General features: G+C 41.3%; 1 protein-coding gene and 1 long non-coding RNA gene across 2 annotated transcripts in view; one reads left to right on the top strand and one right to left on the bottom strand.

The window, feature by feature from the left end:
- fam172a (family with sequence similarity 172 member A) overlaps positions 1-6,175 on the top strand; it is a 213,927-nt gene extending 207,752 nt beyond the window's left edge. Inside the window, exon 11 of the mRNA XM_036144419.1 lies at positions 3,857-6,175. Within this exon, the coding sequence (XP_036000312.1) occupies positions 3,857-4,017 (161 nt within the window). The 3' untranslated portion in view covers positions 4,018-6,175. The remainder of the gene's footprint in view (positions 1-3,856) is intronic.
- LOC118564953 lies at positions 149-27,979 on the bottom strand. The gene is made up of 2 exons (XR_004932104.1): positions 27,827-27,979; positions 149-1,013 (listed from the first exon to the last, which is right to left on the bottom strand). It is a non-coding gene; the product is annotated as an uncharacterized LOC118564953 (long non-coding RNA).

Below are 27,979 nucleotides of genomic sequence, written 5' to 3'. Positions count from 1 at the left end.
AACTGCTTGATTACATACTTTAAGTTTTCCCCTCATTGTAAAAATGTCTGTTTCTTGTAAAACATGTTCATGTTATGTCTTAATTTTTAATTGATTATAGGTCTAAAATTTAAATTGTAATTGATTGTAAAAAGGCTCAAAAACTGTCAAATATTCACCGTCAGTTTTATTGTTGGATGCAAGGTAAAAATTGCAATAAGAATTACAAAAACATTTTGCACATTACATAGTTTTGCCCTCATGCATTAATACATTTAGCTTTCAAGCCCATTAGACACAATTACAATTAGAAATGTACTCAAACTAGTGCCTTTGTACTCTACTCTTGGCTGCCCACATTTTTTATTTAATTTGCTGTCTATAAATTTATATTGACAAAACTTTAAAACAAGCATTTACATAGAATATAGATCTATCAGAAAATACGAATACACTCCCTCTGTTTTGGAGTTATATACAAGGTAGAAAAAAACTTGTAAAGTTACAAAAAGTTGCTTATTACATTGTAATTCATGACAGATACTCCAGCCCAAAAAAACTTGCTCAATAACCTTAGAATCTTAGATAAACCTGTAGGGTTTGCCTGTGTTTTTGGCTACTGACTCTAGACAAGAGTTGATACCTCATTGAACTGTGTTGAAGAGGTATGACCTTGTATTTTTGTTTTTTCTCTTTCTGTCTCAGCATGCACATTCTGTATATTGTCCTTAAGCTTCGGAAAATTAGAGCGGATGCAAGTTGGTGAAGTCCGTGCGAGAGACAGTTCACGTCTATGTGTGAGAGTCTCGTTGAAGGGAGAAGACTTAATCTCAAAGCCTCCGCCCTGTAGAGGGAGGTGGAGCTTAACGCCAGAGTCATCGGAGGGGCAGCGGCTCGATCTGCATATTAGCGCAGAGACACCCCCGTGGTGACCCTCGAATGCGGTGGGACAGGGCGGAGAGGCTGGCAGCGTGCCGGGGGGGGGGGGGTTCACCGTCAGTTCAGGGTGAACGAGCGAGCGCTGTCGCATTGATCTGCAGGAGACAAAAAAAAAAAAAAAGGAGGACAAAATAGAAGTAAAAACAATAGTGAGAGAGAAGGCAACAAGAGGGGCGAAATAGAAAAGGTGGGAGAAAAAAAAATAAAGATCACATCGCCTCAAATTGGATATAAATGATAGATTAGAGGTGTGAGAGGGCTGTGTCTCCTGTTCCCAGGGATAGTTGTTGTGATGAGCCCTACACAGGTAGCAGAGCCACCGAGAGAGCTGGGTTATTGACTACCATGATTGCCGGGCCAGTAAATTTGACCCTAGGCACTGACTGCCATCTGCTTGCTGTATAACTTGCAGTGTAGTCCCTTATCTCAGAGCCATCAGAACCCCCCCACCCCCCCATCCCCTCCATGCTCTGTACATGCTCCTACACACAAATTACACAAACACACCTGCAGGAACTACAGCTTAAATCCATCCTCAGCCTGGAACCCCACAGTTGCCCCGGGTCTTAAGAGTCGCACACGTGCACGTATGCAGTCTCCATTGATGCGTCCAATTCGGGTTCAATCTAATAAACACAGGGTCAGTGCAGCGGTCATCGGAGGCCTGTCTACGGTGAGAGAGCCTTTAAGGTGCTTCCTAATTGTATCCCTGCGGCCTTTTAGTCTAGGTTTTTATAGCTGATGCAATGCACACAGGAGAACGCTGGAAGGATCAAAGTAGGGGGAGAGAAGCCGAAGTAATGGCGGATATATCTACTGTATCTGTACTAATTATTCCACGCTTGTAAAGGGGTTCAGGTTATCCACCCTTTCCCCGTTGGAAGTCCGGTTTCTAGCAGATTTTTTTTAAGGTACACGTCAAAATCGTCAAGCTCAAACAAGCTGAGTTTATGTCAAATGAGTAAAAAATACCAACCTGCTCTCTCTTTCTAGGGAACTTGTGGGCATCTCCATGTGGCTTTTTTCAGGTCATGTTACAGTTGTGTGGCTAACCTAGCGGAGCTGCTAACCGGTGGCAGCAGCAGCAACAATCAATTGTCTATTAGCACTGCATCTTTAATAACCTTGAGCAAGAGCTTTAAAAGCTTGATCTGGTCTCATCATCTATGCTGCAGTGGAGTAGCTCCCACTGAGTTTACAATCTATCCAGCCGAATATCTGGCCTATGATACCCTTACCCGGGGAAACCTGAGGCGCGTGTACCAAATTTCAAGTTCCAGGGTGACCCCCGACTTGGGAACTTGCTAACCTGGAGGAGGTCAGAAGGAAACCCAGCACGGTTGCCTTCCCTTCCAGGTACTGCCAGACCACCTGATATGTTGGCTAGTTATGCCTCTCCAGCTTCTGTCTTGACTTTCCTCAATCAGCCCCTTCGAATGAATGACCACCGCTCCACTGGTTTCTCTTAGTGCGCCCATTGTGTACGGCGCTAGTTTTGTTAGAAGGACCACTTTCCATCTCCGCGGACATGCGGCGGTGTTGATTATCGGGTATCCGCTTGGATAACACATTAAAGCCGTCCCACTGGAGCAGCGGGTCAGAGGGTGCCATTGCTCTCACGCATGAGGCTGTAGCTCTGCATACAGATTGGTAGGCCCTCAAAAGACTTACTGTCTTATTTAATAATGTTGCCGACAGGGCCTTGCAAAGGTTTTAATACCTTCTTTACATTTTGTAGCGATGCAACCACACGTTTCGATGTATTTTATGGGATTGACCAAAACAAAGTACTGCAGAAATAAGATTAAAAACTGAAGAGATGTATGATTTTGGGTGGTCTGCGTTTGTTTTCAGCCTCTCTAGACTCTGAGAACCTTAAATAAGATTGTGTGCACCGACTGCTTTACCAAGTCACCAGTACTTTAATGTTAGCATAGATACAGCTGTTGTGTCAAGGCCTCACAGATTTCTTAAAGTACATTATTGAAAGAACAACATCATGAAGATCAAGGAACACGGCAGATCAGCCGGGGACTAAGAGAAGTGTAAAGCAAAGCTAGGGTCTGACACATTATCTGAAAGGCCATACTTTCATCATGTGAACATGGAAAGAGCGCGACAAAACAACAAATCTAGCAAGACATGGTCCTTCACCTGAACTGACTGGTCAGGCAGTAAACATATTGAGCAGAGAAGTCAGTGGAAACTCTCCAGCTGCAGCTCACGTGCTAGAACCATAATGGAAGAAAGGCTAGAAAATAATGGATTATTTAAAGAACACTACAAGAAGCCTTTTTTTTTTCAGGGTACCACCAACACGGTAAGGGGCACAGCAAATACACAAAGTGCTTCCATTTGGTTCTGGTCCAACCACATAACAACTCTAACAAGACAGCCAAACTACAGTGAAGTTGTTCCATTCAAAGCATGTTCATGTATTTAAGGCTCAGGTCCAGACTTAAATCAAATTCAGATTTTATAGCAAGACGTGGAAATTACCTCCATCCAGTCAGACGTACCTTGAGCTGTTTTTTGCAACAATGAATGGACAAAAACTGTCTGTCTCGTGTTGACAAAGTCCAAAACACTGAAGCTGCATGGATATGGGGGTGCTTCTGCAAAGAACTGGCTCTGGAAGGCCAAATACAACTGCATGCCGCAGTTTCTGGATTTCACTTTGCAAAAAGCCTCGAAAGCCGCGTTAAGCTTTCTTTCCTCTTCACAACCACGCGCTACCTTGTGTTGCTCTGCCACGTCAACTCCCAATAAAATACACCGATTTTGTGTTTGCAGCGTGGCAAAGTCTGGGAAATGTGAAGGGGTATGAAAACTGTTGAAAGGCGCGGACATTTTGACATAAGACGCAGAAAGAATAGTGTTTTTAATTGTGTCAGAGGTAGACATCTAAGTGTCTGTGTGTCTTTTCTCCGCACCGCAGGCACTGAGAGGCATGAGCTGACCTCCTGGATGAGTTTCGAATCCATCTTCAGGTACTTCAGCGACGTCCTGAGGGCGAAGGAGGAGGAGGAAGCAGAGGAGAACTCCAACGCTGTCACCACGCGCAGCGGCTCCCTCAAAAACAAACACCAGGATTTGTAGAGAGAGAGCGCGCCCGGCGCTGACGTGGACGAGCAGGAGATTCTGGAAGGTTCCCCCGGATACAGGAGTGCAGAAATGTTCCCCTTTGCTCTAATTTGCGTTCTTCTCTCCATTCTCCCCGTGTAACCTTCCCTCTCCCCCCCCCAGCACCACCCCTGCTTGTTGTGTGAGACAAGAGTACGGGGGTCACCACGTATACGCCACAATAACGTTTTGCATTACTTCTAGATGAGCGCAACTGTCAAAGCAATATGGACCTGAGTGTTAGCGCTTCCCGTGGGCCGCGGCCGGGCTGCGGGTGCGGGCCGCAGCGGCAGAGATTAAGGCTGACAGGCGCTGTGCACAATGCGCCGTGGTGCACCTCTAATTGTTCTGACATCAGCCTGAAGTGAGCTAATGCACCCCCCCATCCTCCCGTCTGCACTGCTCAGTCTCTCTCTCCCCTCCTGTGTCTTCCTTCCTGCCCTGCTCCTACAGCCTGCACTCATTTACCCTGCAATCGGTTCGGGTGACGTGCTCTAAAGTTTACTATCATTTCAACTCTTGGTAACATCTGATCTTTTAGTTAGTTTTTTTTCCACAATTTACCTTCTTAAAAGTTTTAATAAGAGGAAATTATCTCTGATGTCAATTTCTTTAAATAACTGTCTTTTTCTGTCTATTTTTAGCTTTTAAACTTGACTTTTCGCAATGAGTCTGCCATGATTTATTTCAGAATGCTACTCTTTTAATGAGATTATTGTTTTTTTTTCCCCTCAGGTTTAAACTGAATTTGTTCTTAAACAGCAATATCTCCCATAGATAATGTAATAATTTACGAAACAAGCAGGTGTTTATTTCTCAAAAGTTTCGTTTATTTCTCTTTTTTTCCCCCTTGTTCTCCTCATGTGATATCCCTAAAATTGATGTCTGTGAGAGATCGAATGTGATGAAACAAATAAAACAAACACAACCTGTGCTGAATATGAAGAAAAAGAGAAATTCAGGACACCCATCGTATTTAAAAATCACTTAAAGCCGGGCGTCAAAATGGGGTTTGAGTGATATCTCATTTTAACGGGAGCCAAAAGTCAGCCCACAACACTCATAAAAGCCCAATATATCGCCTTACACATGTCAGGAAATCCTAGACTTCAATATTATTCTGAGCCAGAATGATATTTCCTTAGAAGTTGGAGAATTGTTACATATCTTCTCCTTCTGTTTTTTTTTTCTTCCCTTCCCACTCAAGTACTCTTTGAGCGTACTTAGACCTGTCAAAGTCAGCTTCCTGCTCAGCTCCCATAAGCTGACTGTGTGACACAAACATGTTAAAGATTTTTTTTTTTTCATAAAGCCGCTGTGTTTTATAAACCACTCCAGGCTTAATGGAATACATTTCTAATGTGTCCTGACAGTAGTAAAAACTCAAACTTGAAACTCAATCTTATGATACCTTAGTCGCATTTTTAAGCATATTCTTTTTTCTTTTTTTTTACAGTATTGTGAAACTTTCCCCACTGTGAAACCCTGCCTCTCCTGCTCCGTTTGTCTGTGCTTTAAGGCGTTTGTGGATTATCTTTCTGCTGTAATGAGACAAGTGTGCCTGGTGGTTGCGAGCCTAATTTCCTTTTAATTTGATTTAGATCTCTCCAGGTTTCAGCTAAGAAGTTGGGCTTATTATTTGATATTTGACGGGTCTCATTTCAAGATACCACCGCTCGCCTTTGTGCTTTTCAGCTACGATCAGTTAATTTCTCACTCTGGAATTTGTATATTGTTGCCTTAGGAGTAAACAACACTCTCCTCGCTGTGTGTGTTTTTTTTAATATCCTACAAGCCATATGTGAAAAGAACTAAAGATCCAAAGCACAGTCTGCAAATTAATTGCTCTTGAAGATTTTTATTTTCTTTTTTTGCAGATAGTTATTTGTTATATTGGTTCTAATTGTTTTATCCTAAAGTCTCCAAGTGTATGGCCAAGGCGTTGATTTCTCTTTGTATTCTAATTTTTTTATTTTTTTCCCCCCTCAGTCTGTGTTGATTCATGTTTATGCAAAACTGTAAAAATTGTTTTAACACCTCCGCAGAACAGTAATCACATTTGCTTTACATGATTTTATTTTACCGTGATTGAACCATTAAAGCAAAAGGAAATAAAATGAACTATGCATCTTTATTTTCAAACTGTTGTCTGGTTATTTGTCTATTTCTTTACTTATTTATTTATACATATATATATTTATATATATATATATATATATATATATATATATAGACTAATCTGGACTTGGTTATTTTTTCAATGTTTGCATGCTTTCCTCAGCTCTTCACTGCTTGGACAAAGGTTATCAGAGCGCTTTGTGTTTTATTACAAACTCTGCTTTCAGAACTCATCACTTTACACTCTGCTAGCACGGCCTTCCCTGGCTGTAAAGAGGAAACAGCATTGGCTTACTTTCATTTCTAAAGCAACGGTGGGAAAGCCACCTCTTTATCTCTGTCGCCTCCTGTCTCCAACAACAAACAGGTATAACTCCCGTTCTTCGCCCCGGCTTCTCTTTACAGTCCCCGGAGTCCACACAGATTTTGGTGAGATCCGCTTTTTCATATGCAGCACGCTGTTCGTGAAACAAATTGCAGGAAATTTTATTTCCCAGGACAAATTTAAAAGCATTCTAAGAGCTTTTTTTTTTTCTTTTTACTAAATGAATGAAAGCGTTATACTTGAATCCTTTAAATGAGCTTTATACCGTGTAAGCATGTTTGTTTTATTCTGTATCATTGGCAAGCGTGCTGTATTGAGAGCCTCTTGGCCAGGCTTCCCTGACAAAAGAGATTTTTATCTTACTGGTTAAGTACAAGTTAAATACGAAATTAAATGATGAAGCATGTTAGGGTGCATCAGCATGCAGGATATGTTGATGCATCTAAAGATGAGGGAGGGGAATATCGACAACAAAGTGCCCGATGATCCACTTTTAACAGGTCTGCCCAACAACTTTAAAAGAAAATTTAAAGCAATAAGGAACGACTAAACAATAATGCACAACAGTGTCTGTGCACATAAGATTACATTGTGAAGCCAGTTCTGTGAAAAAAAAAAGTTTACAGTTTAGAACATTCATTTACCTCTTAGTGAGGAAGTGGTTTTACAAAAATGTCCTGTTTTCCATTATATCAAGGTTGCTAGAGACGGCACATATTCACCTACCAATCCAAGTGTGTCCAGGTCATTTTTTGTGTTTCTGTTTTTTTTTTATAAATATTATTTAAACCTCACACAATACCGGCCATTTAACAATGAGTAATTAGAAACATCTTTTCTAGGAGCTATCTTAAAATGTTTGTCAGGAGCTCAGTTGGGGGCGGATGTCTCGCTGGTCCTGGGGTTGAGAATGATGTGAATTTAAAGTGGAGTCTGTTCCTGGGTTCATTTTGTGGCCCCTGTAGAGGACACAGTAAGTCTGTGAATTCCTTCATCTTACCGCTAAGACATAAAGAAACTCACAATACCTTAGAAAAATGATCACGGGTTCAAATTCACGTTCAAAATACAAAGTGCATTAGCTGGTGTCTCGTTCCAAGCTCTTTGACGTTTTTGTCTGAAAAAAGTAATTTCAAGGAAAAAAACTTTTTTTTTTTTTTTTTTTACTGATACCACTTTGAAAACTAAAGGGAACAACCAACCCTGATAAGAGGAGCTGGCTATAATGAAATGACAAGGTGTCTTTGATGCTTAATTACACTTTGTTAGAATTAACTGCAGAAATGAAAAGAATATCTATTTAAAGGTAAGACCTTAAGCTCTGATTTAATGAATGGTTTTTACAGGATTTTTCAATAATTAACGGTTAGTGCAAAGTTAAAAAGAAAAAAAATAAAGAGGGGGGGGGGGTTCCAATCCAGTCAATCTCAGCTGACCCTGTTGTAAACTTTAAAACTGTGATTTGGTTAACAAACCTGTTTATTTAATTCATTCATGCATTCATTCATTTATAGATGTTGTTCACTTCAGTTTTCAAAAGCCATGACTTTTTTTGCATTTGGGACGAATCGATGAAAAGGTGAGACCACTAGAACGTGCTAGAGACCTGATTTGAAAACCCTGAGACTTACTTGTGACTTGCAAAAGAAAATGTCCCACCTTTGGCATTGAGGCAGGTGCTTTGGTAAAGTGAGGAGGATGTGGCCTGAAAGTGGGATGAGAAAGTTGAGCAGCCGGATGTAACATGACCTGGCTCATTGTCACTGCAGCCCCAACAAGCTGCCTGCTGGACAAGGACTATTCATTTGGATTTCTTTTATAACGTTTCTAAGCTGGCAAACGTTGGTTTCCTATTTGGTCTTACAAGCTCCCTTTCAGTTAAAATTTTTAAAGGTTAAAGTTTTAGAACTCTTTAATGTACTTATGACAAATTAAAACAACACGTATCTGCAGTGAGAAGTGTGAACACAAAAAAATATAAGCCACAAACTGATATAGTCTTCTTATTTTTGGTCATACTGAGAAAAAACCCCAGCCACCCACCCCCCCAGCTCAGCCAAGGTTTTACGGCATCATTTGTTTTCACACGGCGAAACCGATCGGGTCATTAAACGCCCCCTCAATAAATCTTTAGAAATCTTTTCCATTAACCCCCCCAGAGCAACAAGTGGAACCAGGCGAGCACAGTGTCAGGCCCGCAGATTAAAGAGGGGCATTCAATCACACAAGTGATCCTTCCTCAGCCCTCGGTCTTAAAAAAAAAAAGAAGGGGGTTCTGAACTTCTCGGATACATCCAACTTCTTGTGCATGCTTGAAAGCGGAGAGGGGAGGGGGGACGCTGTGTTTAAAGTTTAATTAAACAACCTGCTTCATGTCCAAAGCGATGATATGGTGGGATCATAAATTCTGACCTCCAGTCAGCTCCCATCAAAAGCAGGCGATAAATAGTTCAGACAGCGGGAAATGTTAGATTTTCCAGCAGGAATTAATGAATACCTTAAGACCAATTTGCAATCTGTCAGGTGTGGCTATTTTACACATTTTATGGTAATATCAGAGGTTGTGAAAAACAAGTGTAAAGTACCACCCACCCGCTTAACAGTTTAGATTTTTTTTTTTTTTTTTTAAGGAATGCGGAGGTTTTTCTCTTTTCATTTTGACAATGACATCTCCTGATGTGCTGCGGCACTATAAAAATGGATTTTTGAGGATATTAAGTAATGGCCATTAAAACATTTTTAAACTGCCATCAAGTACAGGTGTACAAATGTAATGTTCAATGAAGGTTAATTTTCTCACAGCGTTAGCTCCCTTTTTGATTACAAATCCTACCAAAACATTTTAATTTAGAGTTTATCTAAAAGTGTTTCTTCAGTGAGTTTTTAATTCTGAATTAGTTTTGTGTCGTGTCTAGCCGAGAACCGGCAGGCAGATGTGTTGGTACAGTTTATGCAATGAATATAAATATAGAAACTTTGGAAAAAGTTAAGAACTGTAATAAAAAAAATCTGGCTGAGGAAATCTCTGTGAATGGAGCATGTAGCCTATTAGAGTTTGTTTCCAGATATAACTAGATTAGCAACACCGCTAAGGTGAGAGCTGCTAGCAAGCTAAGCTTCTGAAATCCGACGCAGATGTTGACGATAAATAATTTTAGATCTAGTATCTGGGGAAAAGGTTTGCATCCCTGCTTAGTAGAAAATATTTTAAAAGTTTTAATCTTTACTATTAATCACTATATATAAAATCTTATGCTTTAGCATTAGCACGGAAGCTAAATTTCATTAAGTCAAACTCACTAGCAAGCTGAGCTTGTTGTTAACCCTGACCCTGAGGTAGTTGTTGCCAACAACATACCTGTTGTCAGTCAAGAGGTTGACACTGCCAACCTTTTGAGAAGGTTAAAAAAATTAATTTACTATTTTAACAAAATTTTATCCATTAACTAGGTCAGACTAACCAATAAGTCAAGCTGGCTAACAAACCCTTCTGAACCCTGATGCAGTCATTGGAAAAGAGCGACACATCTTAACTTTGGTTCAGTTATTTGACATAAGTTTTTAAAACAGAGTTAAATGTTTTACATCTTAGTTATTGTAGCGACACCGCTAACGTCAAAGGTTATGAAGTTGAGTGTTTAAACTGTGGTTGTCAGGGGAATAAAGTTCATATGCCACCTTGTCAAGGTTGATTTAAAAGTGTGTTGTTATTAGGCTATAACTGTTTGCCACTCGTTTGATTGTTACATTCCTTTGTGGCAACCCAGTTTTTCATTTTCTGTTTCTTTATAACATAGAATGGCAAATCAGAGTCCTTCTAAAAGTTCCCAAAATAATTGTGATTTTAATCGACAGAGAAAGTTTGATGTGAAGTTTGTACCCTGTTAGGCACAATTAACAGACAGCTCCAAAGTGAACAATATATGCAAAGGATCAAAAAGCTGTAGAGATTTGGGAGGAGGGGGGGTCCTGAGGTGTAATGTCGGCTTTCTAGGAGACATAAGGGTAGAGAGCATGAGGCTGAATGAAGAAAAGGTCCTGCTTCCACACGCTGATATTTCAATTTTTACTTCAAGAGGGCTGCTGTCACGCTTGCATGCCCCTGCCCGCTCTGATGTGTGCGCTGTCCCTGCAGAAGATGAACTCTCTCCAAAAGGAACCAGGCGTTAAGCAAAGTTGGAATGCCACCCCTCTGACCCCCCCCCCCCACACACACACACACACACACACACACACATACACCACACACACACTCCTTCAGCACTCTCCAGCGGATCACTGTCAGATCGCTATTTGCATAATTATATGCTCAGCTCTGAGAAGGAAACTAACCCCCGAATTTTACGGGTCAACTAACTGCAACAATCAATGTTTTATCGGGTATACTAAAGGAAAAAAAAAATATCTTTAACAATCATAGTATGGAGGGACCCGCTTTCTCCTTCTCCCCCTCTCGCCTCCTATTTAATCTGCTCAGTTCAATTACATTATTGGCATGACTGCTTATCAGAAACAATATTTCCAAAGAGTTTTAGAACAAGGGAGGGGAGAAAAAAAAAGGAAATTCAGCCCCCATCTCTTCCATCCCTCCCAGAAAAAAAGGAGTAAATCTCGCACTCTTTTCTCTCTGGAACACTCTTTTTTTTAAATACTATTGACCAAGGGGAATGTCGGGCTCAAGTTTAAAGTTGCATTCAAGCTTTGCGTCCCACTCCTCTCCTCTTTGCTCCGCTCCAAGGGCTCTTTAATATAAGAGGCTGCATGTGTGTACCAAAGCGCAGGACGGATCTGAGCTTGGTGACCGGTTTCGTTAGACGTCATTACATATTCATTGACTTGCAGAGAAACCATTTAATCCAGTGGAAACAACTCCTCTTCAGCTAGTGCACCCCCCCCCCCCTTTTTTTTTTTTTCGCTGTTCTAACAAGGAGGACTCTGAGTCTGAAGCAACACTCCTGCACAGAAAGCATGGAAGCACCTGGTGAGGGTCCCAACCCAATAGAGGGGGTCCTGCAAGTCCCCAAGGATGTATGGGAAGTGTTTGCGTGTTTGTTTATGCCATATCTATCATAACCTTGTTAAGTTATATATAAAACATTCCCACAGATAAGAAAACGAGAGCTTGTGAAATATTACGCTGGGCTTGGAATACGCAGAGGATGGCCCGCACAATTAGAACGTCCACTGCGTAAATCTACTGCTCCAAGTCATTGTTATGGAATATGTTCCACTAAGCAAGGTTTAACGATCAGGAAGCATAACTGTAGTAAAAAACGAGTCAGTCTTGTGGCTGGCTTAGCTGCGTGATATTCAGCATCATCAGCATGAGGAGGAAGAGGAGGAGGAGGAGGACCTATAATGCGTGATCAGTGCGTGCCCGCGGACCCTGGCATATGAATGGTCCGGTTGCGGGACAGCTGTTGGCAGGGGCCGTTTTACGGTGTTCACTCCATTTGGCTTTAATAGCAGCTTTCAGGCCAACCGCTACTCTATCCCCTCACCGCCCCTTCAATTACACCTCCTCTGATACTTTGCTGGCCTAAAGACTCCTGCGGCTAAACACAGACACACGGCGATTTGAAGAAAGGGCGCTGCCTTTTTTTTGTTTTTGTTATTTTTATTTTTATTTTTATTTTATTTATTTGTTCATTTTCGTGGGGTTGCTCCTATGACGACCCAAGTGAAGCAATGCAGGAATGGAAGTAGGAAAAAGCGTTTGTGGAGTCCTTTTTAACAGGCAAACGATGCTTTTAGTTGGAAACGGGGGTCATTTTGACAGAAGGGGGTTCTGTTGGCCCGTTAGTGAGCGGAGCCTTTTTTTCCAGGCCGCAGTCCTACTGCTGTTTCTAATAGGCTTTATTTAACAATAATTGTCTGAACAATTTTTTTTCTTGTCTTTTTTTTTTTCATTTACAGACTATAGTGAAGTAAAACTTATGCAAAAAAAGCTGCAAGGAGAACTAATTGTCCTCTTCGTGTGTCTCAGTAGCTGCATTTAATAAACTTCAAAAAGAAAGAAAGAAAAAATGTTAACTCTTGCGATTTACCACTTAAAGTGTAACAAAATGATGCAAATATATCAAGTTTAGCCTGTAAGAAACAAGAATGGCAAAAATAAACTAGTTAGACCGCTTTTTTCGAATATCTTATTGTTTTTATGAAAACATTTTTTTTATCAAATCTGTAGCCACAACATTATAACCGACCCAATGAAAAATAAATATATAAAATGACAAAACAGCTTAAGACAATAATAACTTGATAACAATAAAATGTATTAAAAACAGTTAATAAAACCAGTTATATATATATATATATATATATATATATATATATATATATATATATATATATATATATATATATATATATATATATATATATAGTGCTAATAATAATCCAGGAATGATGCATTTTTATTGATCAGCAAATATTAGTCTGCTCTTATTTTTTTTAATGATTACAAATCGAACCAGGCCAGTATTGTATCAAGCAATATTTTTATACAGTTTATAGCAACGGAATAATTAGATATTTCCTCAAATCCGTTAGGTACAACCCTCCTTGAGTCAATATAGGTTCGGAGATGATGGAGATATTGATCATATGGCGGTGGAAGAAAAAGGCCTTCGTTCACACTGGAAAAAAAAGATCCGTTTTTTAAAACAAATCCTCAACCACACAGTAGTTACTTATCATAATATTTTTTAAAAAGCTAATAACAACTGATAATGTTGGGGGAAATCAACCATTTAGATTAGATTTGAGCTTCTCCATGCTGATGGCACTTCCTGTAAAAATTTAAGTGAGAATGAAATATGTGAATTAACTTAAAGTATGAAAACGCCGCTTAACTTAACTCTGCGGTTTTAAACACATTGGGGAAAAAAGTTAAAATATGTTATAGATAAATTACTTTCATTCTAACGTGGAAACAACAACGAGAACCACACACGAAAAAAACGACTTTCTTGGTGTAACTTCTGCTCTCACCCTCGCACGCACGCACGCGCGCGCGCACGCGCCGTCTCCTCTCTTTTGGGTCTAAGCGCTCGAAAGGAAGGAGCGCGCGGCGATATTAAATCACACATTATAGATGAGTTTCATCATGCGCACGCAGCCCTCCGAGGATAAACACGGGCGGTGCGTGGGGTGAAGAAGAAGAAGAAGATCCGCGAGTTATTATTACTGAGGGAGCGGCCTTTCACCGGCAGCGCCCTGTCTGCCTGCATCCTCATTACATCCAGCCCCCAAAAAGAGATGGAGCTCTAAATGAAGTTATTGCCATCCAATGAACTCAAATTAGCCGGGGCCACACCATGACAGACAGCCCAGGCTGAGGGCTGAGGGCTGAGGAGAGGGGAGGGGAGGGGAGTCCGCTCGGAGGGGCTGTAGGTAGGCGCAGGGATCTGGCAGGTGGATGTTTCTTGATGTGTATTTCACGGTTCTCCGAGCGGAGCCGGGTTCATTTCGGATCTGCGTGGTTAATGTGGTGGCGTTATTAGAGGGGGACCTGCAGTCTGTTTGGATCCTGCTTCCTGTGATGCCTCGCCTCCTCCTCTCCTCTCCTCTCCTCTCCTCTCCATCCCGACGCCTCGCTGACTCTCCTCCCGCCTATTGAACTTCTTTATCAGCCGTTCACAACGCAGCGTCTCTGCGCCCTTCCTCGGGCTTGAATGGCGTTTCCTCCTCGCCCCCATTGTGTTTGCTACCTGAGTCAGCAGGACTGGGTGGGGGGAAAAGGGGGGAGTTCGGAGGAGGACAGAAGAGGAGAGGGAAGGAAGCTGAGTGAATTTACCTGCTCCTCCGGTGTGTGAAGTTAACGAGCGGCCAGCCCTGTTTGTCCCCGCAGCCAGAGCTGTCGGGGAGTGACGGATTGGCAGCATCTCTAATCAGTGGCCCCTCTCCTCTCCTCTCCTCTCCTCTCTCGACTCGAACACTCCTCTGATCTGTCACACATGCATTCTTATAGCCGCTAATGGCACCGTCCACTCACCACGCACTCCCAGATCATGTTGAACTTTTCAGCTTTGTGGTTGAAAAACCGTCAAGAGACGGATCACTTTTTACAGCCATTAACTGTTCAATCCGCGCGGAACACGACGAGTTTGACAGAAACACTGGAGTTGAATTAGCTACTTTGATTTTTATTATTATAATAACTATTATTATTATCATTTTGATTGGATTAGGGTAAAATTCGATGTTCAGGTGGAGAAAATGGTTTCTTAAAACAAATCAACAATCAAACAAATATGGTTAAAAACTGAAAAAACAAATAAGTCGTTGTGTGGACTCTGTAAAGAAAAGGACGCGTTGTTGATTTAAGGTAGGCCCTAAGTAACATGCAACGGGATAAAGCGGCGCACAATGACCAAGTTGCAAACAGGAGGAGTCTGGTAAAAGCTTTCTCAAAAAGAAAAAGAAGAAAAAGAAGAAAAAGAAAAAGAAGAAGCATCTTCAACGGATCATATTTTGAAAGTCTCAGAATTAAAAGCACAAAAGAATAATGATGTGTTGCATGATTGATACACCAATTCCTGAGCTAAACTATAAAACGATCCTGCATTCCCTGCATTTGTCCAGGGTCTTTTTTGACAGAAATTTACTTGCTATTCTGAAATCCAATTTTTGCTCGACATTTATATATATATATATATATATATATATATATATATATATATATATATATATATATATATATATATATATATATATATATATATATATGTTACCATTATAAATGCTGTATGTCGATGAAATTCAAATTAAGTTTGAAACATGAGGGAAAAAGAATGTTATTGAACCTATTAACTGTCTACATTAACTTTCTAAATTTGTGCAAACCTAAATCACTCAGGTGATAAAATTAGACATCTTGTAGCTACTTAGCCTATCTAGTCTGATGTCGTGTTTATGTTTGTCTACTCACTGGAAGTTTACCTAAAGGATTTGACCGAATCAATATCTTAACGACTTCGCTGAGTCAAAGCAGCAAACAAGTGCAGTTCTCTGTTTTTTTAAGCTAATTCTCGCGTGTTTTACGCCAAGCCTGTTATTTTTATTGGGGCAGCTTCTTAACCCTCCCAGAGAAAAATGCACAAATACAAAATCGGATAAATCAATACACGATAACTTTAAACACAGAGAGGGGGGGAAAGTATCTTAAACTCTATCTCACCCCTTACTGGCCGATCCCCATGCACCGCCTGCAGAATTACAGCAGACCTGCAGCTAGATTTCACTCACAGCCTTCAGTGGGATTGGCGCTTATCTCGCCAACACAGCTCTGCTGACCTGCGGGGCTGCACCATCAGAGGTGTGTGTTTGTGCTGAGGTGTTGACCTGTCAGGGGGGACTTGTTAGGACTTTAACTCCGGCTGCTGGCGGTCTCCAGACGTCCGAGGGGTGGCATTGATTTGAAACTTGTCCCAGTCTAATTTGATGATAACGTCCAGGGCGGCTCCCGCCGCAGCGCCATTGACAGCGCACTGTCTTGACCTTGCCCAGCTATCAAATTACCCCCCCTCATCTGGGCCACGGTGGGAGCCCAACAAGTTTACTGCAAGCTGAGAGAGAGGAGAAAGACAAATATTCGCTGTGGCCAGAGCTTACGCTCTGAGACTCTGCGGTAAACCGAGAGGAGCAGGTTGGCGGTTTGCGCTGGCTGCTGCGCCAGCTGCCTCAGCAGACCCAGCTACGCTCAAAGACTCGATTTCACCCTGAAGGCTTCCCTCCAACCTACATCCAATTTCTAGATATTTCATAGGCGGTTCAAACCTCGTTGTTTTACTCTCAGTTTTACAACTCTGATGCCTTTTTTTTTTCGACAAAAAAGAATGGGTTAGAAACAGAAAAAATATATACAATAAAAAAAAATAGAACAATCTAAAGTGATTTTTTTTTGTTATTTTAGCACCAAAATGTAAAATAAAAAAAAGTGTCTGTCATCCAGAGCAATTTCTTTTGGAAATGCAGAAGCCATTGCTGTCAGAACAGGCCCAAGGCATAAGCAAACTAAGGGTTCCAACTTAGTCCCTGGCCCTTCAGCAGGGGAGGCGTCAAGAATGTAATCAAGCATGCGCCTCCTTATTCCTAGAGGAGTTCTGGTTAGCATATGGTTTAAACTTTCATATAACCAGATGTCAGAAATACCTGAGAAATGCAGTGGCAGTAATCACAGAGGAGAAAACCTATTGTAGTTTATCGGTATGTCACCTGTACTGATCATTTCATGTAGCTGATTTTCATCATCCCTGTTGCTTGAGTCTCATGCCACACACACTATAATGCAAGTGAGTCAGTTAACGAAGGACAAAGTTTGTGTTTGTTTGTGAGCAAAGCCAGTTAAACCTGTCCCTCTTTGAGCCTGTATTGCAGTGATGATCTCTGAGCACGACTAAACCAAATGAGTCAGACAGAAAAAGATAAGGCTGCCACCAAAATTAATTTAACATCATTAATTTCACTCTATAGCTTATTTTCCTTTTTATTATTAATGTCCTTTGGAGCTGGGGGGGAGGGGGGTTCATCATGTAAAGCACTTTGAATTGTCTTATTGCTAAATTTGGGCCATACAAACAAACCTGTCTTGCCCGGCCTGTCAGCATCCAACCACTGTCTGTGTGTTTGTTTCATTTGAAGCAACTTCTGAAGTTGGAATTCGTAAAGTAGGCCCAACTATTCTCCTCATACCACGGTTTGCGGATTAGGAGGGGAACAGTCCGACATTTGTGAAGCAGACTGAAGACTCACAGACCATACAACCCATCGCTCCATCAGAAAAGCTGCAGACAACAAAAAGGAAACGCAGCAACAGTTCTGCGCGCCGCCGTTCAGGCCAAGTCAAAGCCAGCAGAATACGCGCGGTAGATGGACGTCTGCTGCGCCAGGCGTGCGCGTCGGTGCGCGCAAATGGACGCCGACGACAGGCAGTTTTACATTCCTGCAGATCGTCTCGGAGTACAGTTGCACCCCTTCAGCTGGCGGATGGTTTAGTAACAAGTTGATTTAAGTGTGGAAGAAAAAAAAAAGTTTGAGGGAGAGCCCAAGGCAGTGACGGGGAGAGGGATTTGCTGTTTTCTTTTTTTTTTTTTTTTTTTTGGGCAGGGGGGAGTAGTGTGAGAGAGGCTGTTTGATGGAGCTCTACAGCTTTGAGACAGCTTGTTAATTAAAACCCCAAGAGATGAGGCTCTGCAGCCACCGTCCATATCAGAGCTCTGCTAACTACACTGACAGCAAGTTACTTAACAAGCGTGCGCCTCAATCCCATACCTCTCCCCCTCTTTTTTTAACTATTATTATCGCAGCCGAGCAGTGAGATATTCTAATTCGTTAAAATCCCCACTGTGGCGGTGAAATATCGTGTTTTCTACTGAAGAATTTGTGACAAACCTTTCTGATTCTCTGTCATTCAAGGGGGATTGGACCCAAAATGGCCGATTATAGGCTCCCAAATCCTGCAGCTTAAATTTGGCAAATTTGATTAAGGGAAGAAAGAAAGGAATGTCAAAGATGAGTGAATTAGTCTAGACACAGGATTTTTATAACTTTATATTCAGATTATCTCCACCCCGTCCCCCCAACAAAAAAAAACATTGAGTCAGTCTGAGGCCGGCCCGAGTCATAAGCAAACTAGGCAGCGGATTAGAAGTGTCAGGTTTAAAAATGTAAACTTCAATGTTAGTTGTGTAAAGCAACGTGTTTTATTCTTAATATTCGAAATGCTGTGTGTAAAGCAAAAAGGTCAAGATGTCAAGATCTTTCTACGAGTAAAATGTTTTGTTGTTAAATGGTTTCCATTTTTAGAAGTACATTAGCTTCCCATCCCACATGTAGAAACAAGGGACAAAACTAATGAAAAGTATTTGTTTTAAAGAAGTGAATGGAAACCAATGTGCCATCTTCCGTTCAACCAGAACAGTCCCAAAGCTCTCATTCAGAATGTCTTTCCATCCTTTCAGACATGCACACTTTACCCCAGACAGCATCATCTTGCACTGTAAATCATGGAACGTGGTTCATGCAAGCCAGAGAGCTGCCGAGCCGGTTCGCGCGGCAGATTGGGCGACTATTCCTTTCTGATTGGACCGGTAATGCTTAAACTTCTAAATATGAATGATACGGGGAGAATATTGGTTGAACTTGGTGCTTCGTGGTACTTTGAGCTCCCTCTCAATCCAACTCTCTTTGGGGGCCTCATGCAGCCTTGGACCGGCTCTGCAGCCTGAAAACAAGCTGAATCGGTTGGAGATGATACAGAAAGTCAAAACAAAGAAAAAGTATCCCCCCCACCTTTTTTTTTTGTTTGTTTTTGTTACAGTGCCTTCTGATCAATTTCAATCGAGGTCATCTCATGCTATATCCCCATGCATTATTCCACCTTAATTGAACCTGCAACCCACCCTTTTGCCTGCGGGATCTCCGAGCCATTTCCAATTCTCTGTATATGCATGTGTGGGATGATGGCTTGTTAAGTCGAAGCAAACAAATACCAAGGAACCCCCCCCCCCTCCCTCCCTCCCTTTTTCTCTACCCAAACACTCAAAATGTATGACAGGGTCCATGCACAATGTTTGAAAAATAATAATAATAGTAATAACAATGTGCTCCAAGGTAACTCATGCAGATATAGCAGGGGGAGAGTGAGATGGGGGCTTTAGCAGGGAATGAGGTGATACCTGACTGGGGGGAAGCTGCAGGTGGAGAGGCCCCCTCTCATACTGTATACAAGTGAGCCTGCTGTGCCAAACCACCCAGGTTACAGCAGAGGGGGGAGGAAGTGTGACTGTGAGTGTGTCTGTGTGTGTGTGTGTGTGTGTGTGGCGGGGGGGGTGTCAGGAACAATCTGATAATACAGCTTAATCAAAAGTGAAACCTTGCATGTGACTGTTCTGCAAACTCTGGGAGGTAAGATCCCAGTCAGTGTGCTCCCCTCATCTATTTTCTATGAGCGATCTGATCGGTGTAGTTAATAAAACGTTTTCTCTGCAGTCTGTTGTGGCTGTTCGCAACCGATGCAAAAAAATAAAATAAAAAATAAAATAAAAATATATGTGGCATTAGAAAAAGGATATTTATGTCGACCTCAAATGTGAGTGCACATTTTTATTTTCCGCCTCTTCATGTGGAGGAGCAATGCCACATGGAGAGAAAGAAGACGGTTTCTTTTTTTGTATTTCTATAAACTTAAAGAATATCATTTAAAACGTATAAATATTTATCATTACTGTGTTTCCCTCAAAATTATCCCCAATTTATCATAATGTCGCAAGGGTTACCTGAATTTACCCTCTTAAATATTTGGAGTATCCAAAACGGTGCGTAAATTCTACTTCAAGATAAAATATTTGCAGAAGGTCGTCACACAAAACAAACAATAAAAAAAGAAAGAAAGAAAGAAAAAAGAAAGAAATGAAAAAAAAGAGAAAGGAAAAAGACCTCTTCTTTTAGAGAGTGTGTTTCTTTGTCACTGATCGCCGTGTAAGAAAGGCTCCGGCAAAGCACCTGATCTGTCTGCGGCTGCTCTGCGGGGCCACGGCGCGTTTTAAGACAGCTGTAAAAGCCTCTGAGAGTCTCCAACACATTCATCAACGTCAAGAAACGACGAGCCGCTATTTAGTGAAAGTGTAACTGCAGTGGCACATCGAAACACAGAGGAGAGATGACCATTTTCTTTATTTCTTTATTTCTTTATTCAGAGTGGCCAGTTAGTCCATTAGATGAGGCAGACGATCGTGAAAAAAAGCCACACAAATTCTGGTGTGTAAACAAATAAATATATTTTCAATAATAAAAAATTAAATGAAATTCGTTAATTTAGCTTTTTTTATCTAAAATTATGCTTTATTTTTCAATGGTACGTTTTCCAACAAATGATGTGTCTCCACAATTAAAATATTTCAAGCGTAAAATGTGCTGCTTCTGTTCTGGCTGTAATTTCCCTTTATTCCATTGCCTCATTGTCAAATGATCTCCATCCTTTCAGAAGTCATAGTCGTGTTATTATTCTTATTATCATCTTCATATTTACAATTAAATCGCAATAATTGCATGTGTCCTGTAAGGCTGGATTTGTAAAACAATTATCAAACGCGCAAACGCTGCATGACAGTCGGACTTATGTCAGTTTGCAGTTTAATCTAATGCCCAACTGATCGCTGCTTGTGATTAATGCCATCTCACGGCTTAACAAAATATATGTCTCCACTGGATAATGTCATTAGAAAGGAGATATATTTGCCACCTTAAAATCATGCAAAAGTCTGCAGAAGCTGTGGAAACCCCCGGTTTAAAAAAAAAGAAAAAAGAAGAAGAATGGGAAAGGTGCTGCGCCTCGCCGGGGACCGTGGCTCAGAGAGCACAGTGTGGAGAAAGAAAGAGAGAGACTGCGGGGCGGTTCTTGTTTGGAGGGTCCCACGACGCAGAGCGCCATCTAGCAAAGCGAGGCAGAAACGATCACAGACGTCTCTGAAGGGTCGGGTCTGAGCAGGAGGCTGCCTTATTTTATTTATTTATTTGTTTTTACGCGCACGGCGAATGGGGCAGCGCAACAATAAACACCGCGGTTTAGAGTCTTTCAGAGAGTAGAAACTTTACAAATTCAAGTCATGGAGAGATCCAAGTTACTGCTGTGTAAATTATAGTCAATCCTTAACCCGATGTGACTGATCAGTCCTAGAGTAAAGTGTGTGCGGCTTTATTTTTTTTATTTTTATTTATTTATTTTTTACAGAAACTGAATTAAATGATGCATATGTCGTATAGGCCGACCAGTACAAAAAAAAAAACGACACATTAAAAATATCTTATCGTATTCAAGGGAAAAAAGTAAAAATCCAAATAGAAAAGTGATTGACCCAGAAGAAAGAGTGCTGCTGGCTCCCTTACTTAACACAATCTCGATCAATGTCGTCATTTATTTTGGAATTTCACGTGCGCAATAAGCTAACGTTGAATCCATGCACATGTTGTAGTTGCAAGTATTTTATTATTTTTTACTGAAAGAAAGGACGTTCCAGTGATGCTCATCAGCAGGTTCTGGTCACTTAAAGAATAAATAAATAAATAAATAAATAAATAAATAAATAAATAAATAAATAAATAAATAAATAAATAAATAAATAAATAAATAAATAAATAAATAAACAGCATAGCATAAAAACCAGCAGAGCTTCCAACCCTCTCCTCGCACACACGCAGTCTAATCCCCTCTTATCGTCCTCGCCGCGCTCATTTGCTTCATATACAAACACAGCTCAGTCTCATTCACTGTAACCATCATTGCAGGTAATGATGGCGCAATAACAGCAACGGGCACGCTTAAAGACACATTCAGAATGAGCAATACGGCTACAGCTACTACTGACAATGATGGTAATAACAAGGAGGAATAATACGACTGGCGGTGGTATAGACGCGTGGACGTGAGGAAACGGAGGGGAACGTGAGCTGTAATAGCGCGGCGATCAATGCAGGCGCTGTATATCTGAGACGATCAAAGCTCCGTTGGAACAGAGGAGAGCCTCGGTGACAGTGTTCATCTGAGGCTACGATAAGACGGGAAATGTTTGGAATCAGCTGCGTAAAATACGCACAAACCAGACCCGGATCATTTGCAAAGCTGTGCTGATATTTTAGTTGTGGACAAAATGCACATACATCATCCATGCATCCATGTAATGTACTCTTTAACGTGTTTAACATACTGGGATTGAATCAACACTGTGCGTCATGAATCGTGGCCCAATCGGCTGATAATTCCTCCCTAACGAGTGAAGTCAAAAATGTTTACATTTGTTTCCTTGGGCACTTGATTTCTGCGTAAAAGTTTCCTTGTATGGAAATCAAGCTCAGACCGCCTGGACCCACTTGTAACAGAAGTTCTGAAATAATTATTACAACCAAATTAGCTCTCCATTTAATGTCACGCAACCCACCCAATTTGATTATATAAACATAACTCTGCATTGATAAATGCATTTAAATGTGTGGGGGAGAGCTTGTGTGTACACAACGGTGGACACAAACCACAAACATGAAAAGTAGGTTGTGTTCTAAACCCACATAAACCATGGGTTAGAGCGCTGAATTCATTTACTCAATAACTGAGGAAAATATTGATGTGGGGTTTCATTTCTATATACTTTTTATGATTGTGTTATAGCTTCTGCTCCGTGGTAATGGTGTAATTAGCTTCAGGTTATTGGTGATTTATTACCTTAAAAACAACACTTGAAATCTACCCTAAAATTGAGCGATTCCCATTAAAATATGTAAAATTTCCGTTTTTTCCCCCTTCACGTATAATAAACACCACATATAGTCATGTTCTGTTTAGTTCTTTTTCACCTCAGAAGTAAATCCTTGACATTTTGCGCCATCACCAAAATGGCAGGCTAGTAATCAGAAAATTATAGGCTTGCTCCGTCATATCGGAGCTATAGCGTCACCTGAGAACGGCTGAGAACTGCGGCGCCGTAAACAAGCCTGGAAGGTGAGATCAGCGGCATTAAACGGGAAATCCTCATTTTGATTCATTTCGCACACAAGTCAAACGGAGGCATCGAAGAAGAATTCCTGGAAACAATCTGAATTATATATATATATATATATATATATATATATATATATATATATATATATATATATATATATATATATATATATATATATATATATTGTCTGGATGTGTGCAGCTATGGACATCTGTGACTCCGCTCCTCCGGTCCACATGTCGCGCTTTGCTGCCGCGCTCTCTGCAGGCCTGCGCCACGACACACAGAGACCCCCGGCTTATATGGCCGTACCGCCCACCGTCGTGGAGAAGGGGAGAAAAAAAAAGAAAGTAGATGTGACTGGGCGCATTTGAAGTATGACGAGCTCTGTGGACCACTTCTTTTCACTCCCGTCGCCTCAAATATACGCCCGTTTCAAATAAGCCCCCCCCCCCCCTTCCACATAACACACACACACATATACACACACACACACACACACACACACACACACACACACCAACCCCCTGCCACCTTGACATGAATGGGCGACTGACCTTTAGGGCCGTGTGTCCACTCGGTCCGGTTTTATCCAAATAAGCCTTCTCTCCTCACCCCCTCCACTCCACCCCCCCCCCCCCCCCAATTCACCCCCTCCACCCCCCCAGCTAGACTGCCTCATACGGTGCCAGTAATTCTTTGCTGATATCATCAGCGGATGCAAATGAATTTGGTGGGAGTGTGTGTAGTGGGTGGTGGTGGTGGTGGTGGGGTTGTTGGTGGACAAAATACCACACTGGATGCAGAACGCTTCACGTGGAGAGATGGGTATATTGAATAGCCTGCCACCCGAACCAGCCCAATTCAATATATCGCATGGAGAGAAGGGGGATGAAAATAAAATACACATTCCGATTGGTGAAATCTTGGCTGTAAAATACCACCGAGGGAAGAAGAAAAAAAAAAAAACAATCGGCATTCAAATGAGATGCGTTTATTTCTGCGTGGCCTTTGAAGAGGAGAGAGGGGTCGTGTCACTCAAATGAGGGAAAGGGCCACTCTCTTGTACCCCCCCCCCCTCTCTCTCTCTCTCTCTTCCTCCCACCCTTCCCTTTCCCTTCCCGTCTTCTCTCTCTCTCTCAGACCGACCCCCACTCACCACTTCGCGCACGCACATTTCAACCGTAGCGCACGCTGGCTTTGGGGGGCGACACAGAAGCTAGATTAGAGCTTTGCTTCTTTAACAAGGGAAGAGGAGGCACTTCTATAATCACAGCGGCGGTATGTGGGGCCACAAAGGAGTCTGCAACCGCAGGGTGATGGGTCTTCTGTTGGGATGGCCCAAGCTTCGGCCGGGCCAGAAATAATAATAAGAGAAACACGCTCCATCCATCTATCAAAACGCATTAGTTGCCGTGCGTAAAGAAGTTATCTGCTCGCCTAACAGCAGCTAAAGATTGTGGCACATTTTTTCCCCTCCTAAGAGCACATAACCCTTATATGGCCCGGGTTAAGACAATTCTCACCGAGAAGACGGTAATTATTCACTTTGTATATGGAAACAACACCTCCCTTGTTGACGCTTTTTTAGAGTGTGTTTCTCTGCGCGCCTGCTGGCATCCTCTTCCTACTTCCCTCCAGCGCAGACGTGTAACATGGACGCACAAATTTGATGGATGGCGCTGAGTAAGATGGAAAAAAAAAGGACGCGTATTTATCAACGTGTCCTCTGAGGTGGCTGGGAGCTGGAGACAGAGAAGAAGAAGAGAGAGAGAGAGAGAGAGAGAGAGGAGGATCCATGCACGGAGACTAAAAAGGGGATTCAGTGGGGGATACCTTACCACTGTCCAGAGCGGCACACCGAGGCATGCATGGACAATATCTTCCTAGGATGCCCTCTGCTTTATCATAGACTAGAAATTAGAATTTCTGAGAGCGATGCCAGCTATTAAATGCGTTTCAATTATTAATCAAGCACAAGTTGTAAATGTTTAATTCTGGTTAGCTGTTTTATTTTGGTAATACATCCAAACTAAATATTTTTGAACAGAGGTGGCTATTTATGGCGTGTGAGAACGCAGTAAGGCTGATTTGTTTATATGGGTTTTTGTTATGAGTAAATATAAATAGCTACATAATAAAAAAGTTCAGAGCTGTTAAAAATACTGACTGAGAAGGTTAATTAAATGTCACATCTTAGGATTTACATGTCACCATTTCCCAATAGATTTAAAATATCTGTTACCATTACAAAAAGATCTTATGACTCAACAAATTTGGTGAGAGCGCTAATGCTAAAGTCAAACTGGCTAGCATGCTGAGCCCCATAGCCGTGATGCAGTGGCTGGCAACAAATGGCACATCTTAGCTTTGGTTTGATAAGGAGACGGTTTTTATACCACCTTTCTATTAAGGATTCAGAAACTTCATTACTAGTCCAGTAACATTTTGGACCTGAAATAATTTAGTCCCATTGCTAAATGGGGAACCTGCAAGCTTAACTTCTCCACCTGAAGGTAGCCAATTTACCAATCAACAGCACCTTAGCTGTGGCTTTTGTGCAATGGGTTTGCATTCCACCTTTTTAGAACAGATTTTAAAATGTGTATTACTATTTTACCGCCTTTTATGTCTAAACTACCTTTGCTACAATGCTAGTGCTAATGCTAAACTTGCTAGCAACCCAAACCCCTTGATCCTGATGCAGTCACTGCCAGTGGATGTTGCATCTTTTCTGTTTCACATAACACCCTTTTAAAGCAGGTATATTTTAATACTTTTTTCTTACTAATTCAGTCATTTATGCCTGAAGCTGTTCGGCGGCAGCACTCGAGCCACAGTAAATCTCGCTAGCAAGATGAGCTTCCTAACCTTGAGGCAGTCTGTTTGTAATGAATGGCCTATCTGAGCTGTAAGAAAGAAAGAAAGAAAAAAAAAAACTTTCCATGTCAGCTTTTTAGGCGAAAACTAGAAACATTCTTATCCTTTCAGTAACTCTTTATGCCTTAATCACAAACCAATTCTTATTTTTGTTTCTTGTCAACATGCAAGGAAACACCAAATGAGCAAAACGTTAAATACATTGTTAGAATGTAACTAATTTAGCTGAGTGTCTTTTAGCTGTAAAACAAAGAATTCCCACTCAGGCATAATAATTGACAAATCAAAATTAAATTTAGCTTATACAGTTAAATTCTAACAGCAAGATAGATAGATAGATAGATAGATAGATAGATAGATAGATAGATAGATAGATAGATAGATAGATAGATAGATAGATAGATAGATAGATAGATAGATAGATAGATAGATAGATAGATAGATAGATAGATAGATAGATAGATAGATTTGACAGAAATCAAATGAGTCTATCAGTCAAATCTCCAGCAAATGTAATTCGTCTGTGTTTAGAGGAGAAGTTGGATACCTGCTGAAAAGCTTGCCAATCCATTGTCAGAGGATAATATGGCAGAGGACTGCAGAGGGTGTGGGCTCAGTGGATTATATCTTTTCACGCATTATTCTGCTTGAGTGACTTGCTGAGAAAAAAAAGCGCACAGGCACCAACAAAGATTGGTCAGGCATGAATGCGGCCTGTGTGTTTTGTCTATATAACATATTAATCCATCAAACCATGAAGTGGGGAAGATTTGAAGAGCGCGCTATAATGCATTTTTTTTAATATATATATATTAATTTACCTTAAAAGTAAACGCGCATGCGCACGCACACGGCCGGCGTTGTTCAAGGATTGTAGTTGTTTTATTGTATGCAATTTCTTTCAACAAAAACTCAATGAAAGTGGGTCAACAACAAATCCCAGGCGTTGATGTGATTGCGACAAAATGCTGTTGAGTAAAATATCGAGGAGGTCGGCCGACTGCGGTTGGAGCACGCATTTACGCACGCACGCAAGCGCGCGCGCGCGCACACACACACACACACACACACACACACACACACGCCATCTGGAGCGTATTAGAAAGAGAAAGCCGTAAATATTGCCTGAAAAGCCCAGGCGTTATCAGGTATGTAAGCCCAGGCCTTGCTGCATGCGTGGCCCTCCCATATGTTGACATAATCAGACGGTTGGGGATGTCTATTAAAACGTGTCTGAATTTAATAAATGAACACAGTGATTAAATTCAATTTGTTTGTTGCTGCTCTCCGGATGACTCCCGGTGTGTTTACATTTTCTTTTTCTCTTTTGGAAAGGGTGGATTATGGTGCGGATGAGATGCTGCAGGGCTCATGGGAGGTTAATGTTTGGAGAAGAAGCAACAGGCTTCGGCTTAAACTCCTGCATCTGCAATCATCTTCTGCATTTGTCTCTTCTATATTGACATGCTCTCATACTCTGACAGGAGGAATTAGAAGTTCCACTCGAACTGCACGCTTACACATCCGATTCACTTTTTCCCCCTTTAAACTCAAGCATTTCCTTTTACTGCTCTTCCTGCTCGTTATATAGTGTGGTTTCCCTTCACCAGCATCCATGCAAACAACTGTTGGCAGCAGGAGAAGAAAGTTGCAAGTTGCACACTCAAGTTTACAGACATACTGTATATATATATATATATATATATATATATATATATATATATATATATATATATATATATATATATATATATATATATATATATATATATATATATATTCTCCTCCCCTTTTATTTTATTCTCAAACTTCCCTCTGTCTTTTTCACCCACTCCCCCTAGGCTGTGGAACACACACGAACATCAACAGGACAGACACATGGACACATAAACAGAGTGAGGGAGAGAGAGAGAGAGGGGGAGAGAGAGAGAGAGAGAAAGAGAGAGAGCGTCAAAATGAACCTTACTTTCTCCCCTTTTTCTGCCATGAACCATGGATCTTCATTCGTCCATCGTTGACAGAACTTCAAAACTTGTCTTGATCCAGCCGCGTCTTCCTCTTCATCGCTAAGAAATAAAGTCCGCCATGCAGTGCGATATATATATATATATATATATAT

This window comes from Fundulus heteroclitus, chromosome 12 (assembly GCF_011125445.2).
Source record: "Fundulus heteroclitus isolate FHET01 chromosome 12, MU-UCD_Fhet_4.1, whole genome shotgun sequence".
Classification (NCBI taxonomy): domain Eukaryota; kingdom Metazoa; phylum Chordata; class Actinopteri; order Cyprinodontiformes; family Fundulidae; genus Fundulus; species Fundulus heteroclitus.
Note: the sequence above shows the minus strand (reverse complement) of the source record. Positions and strands in the feature narration are given on the sequence as shown.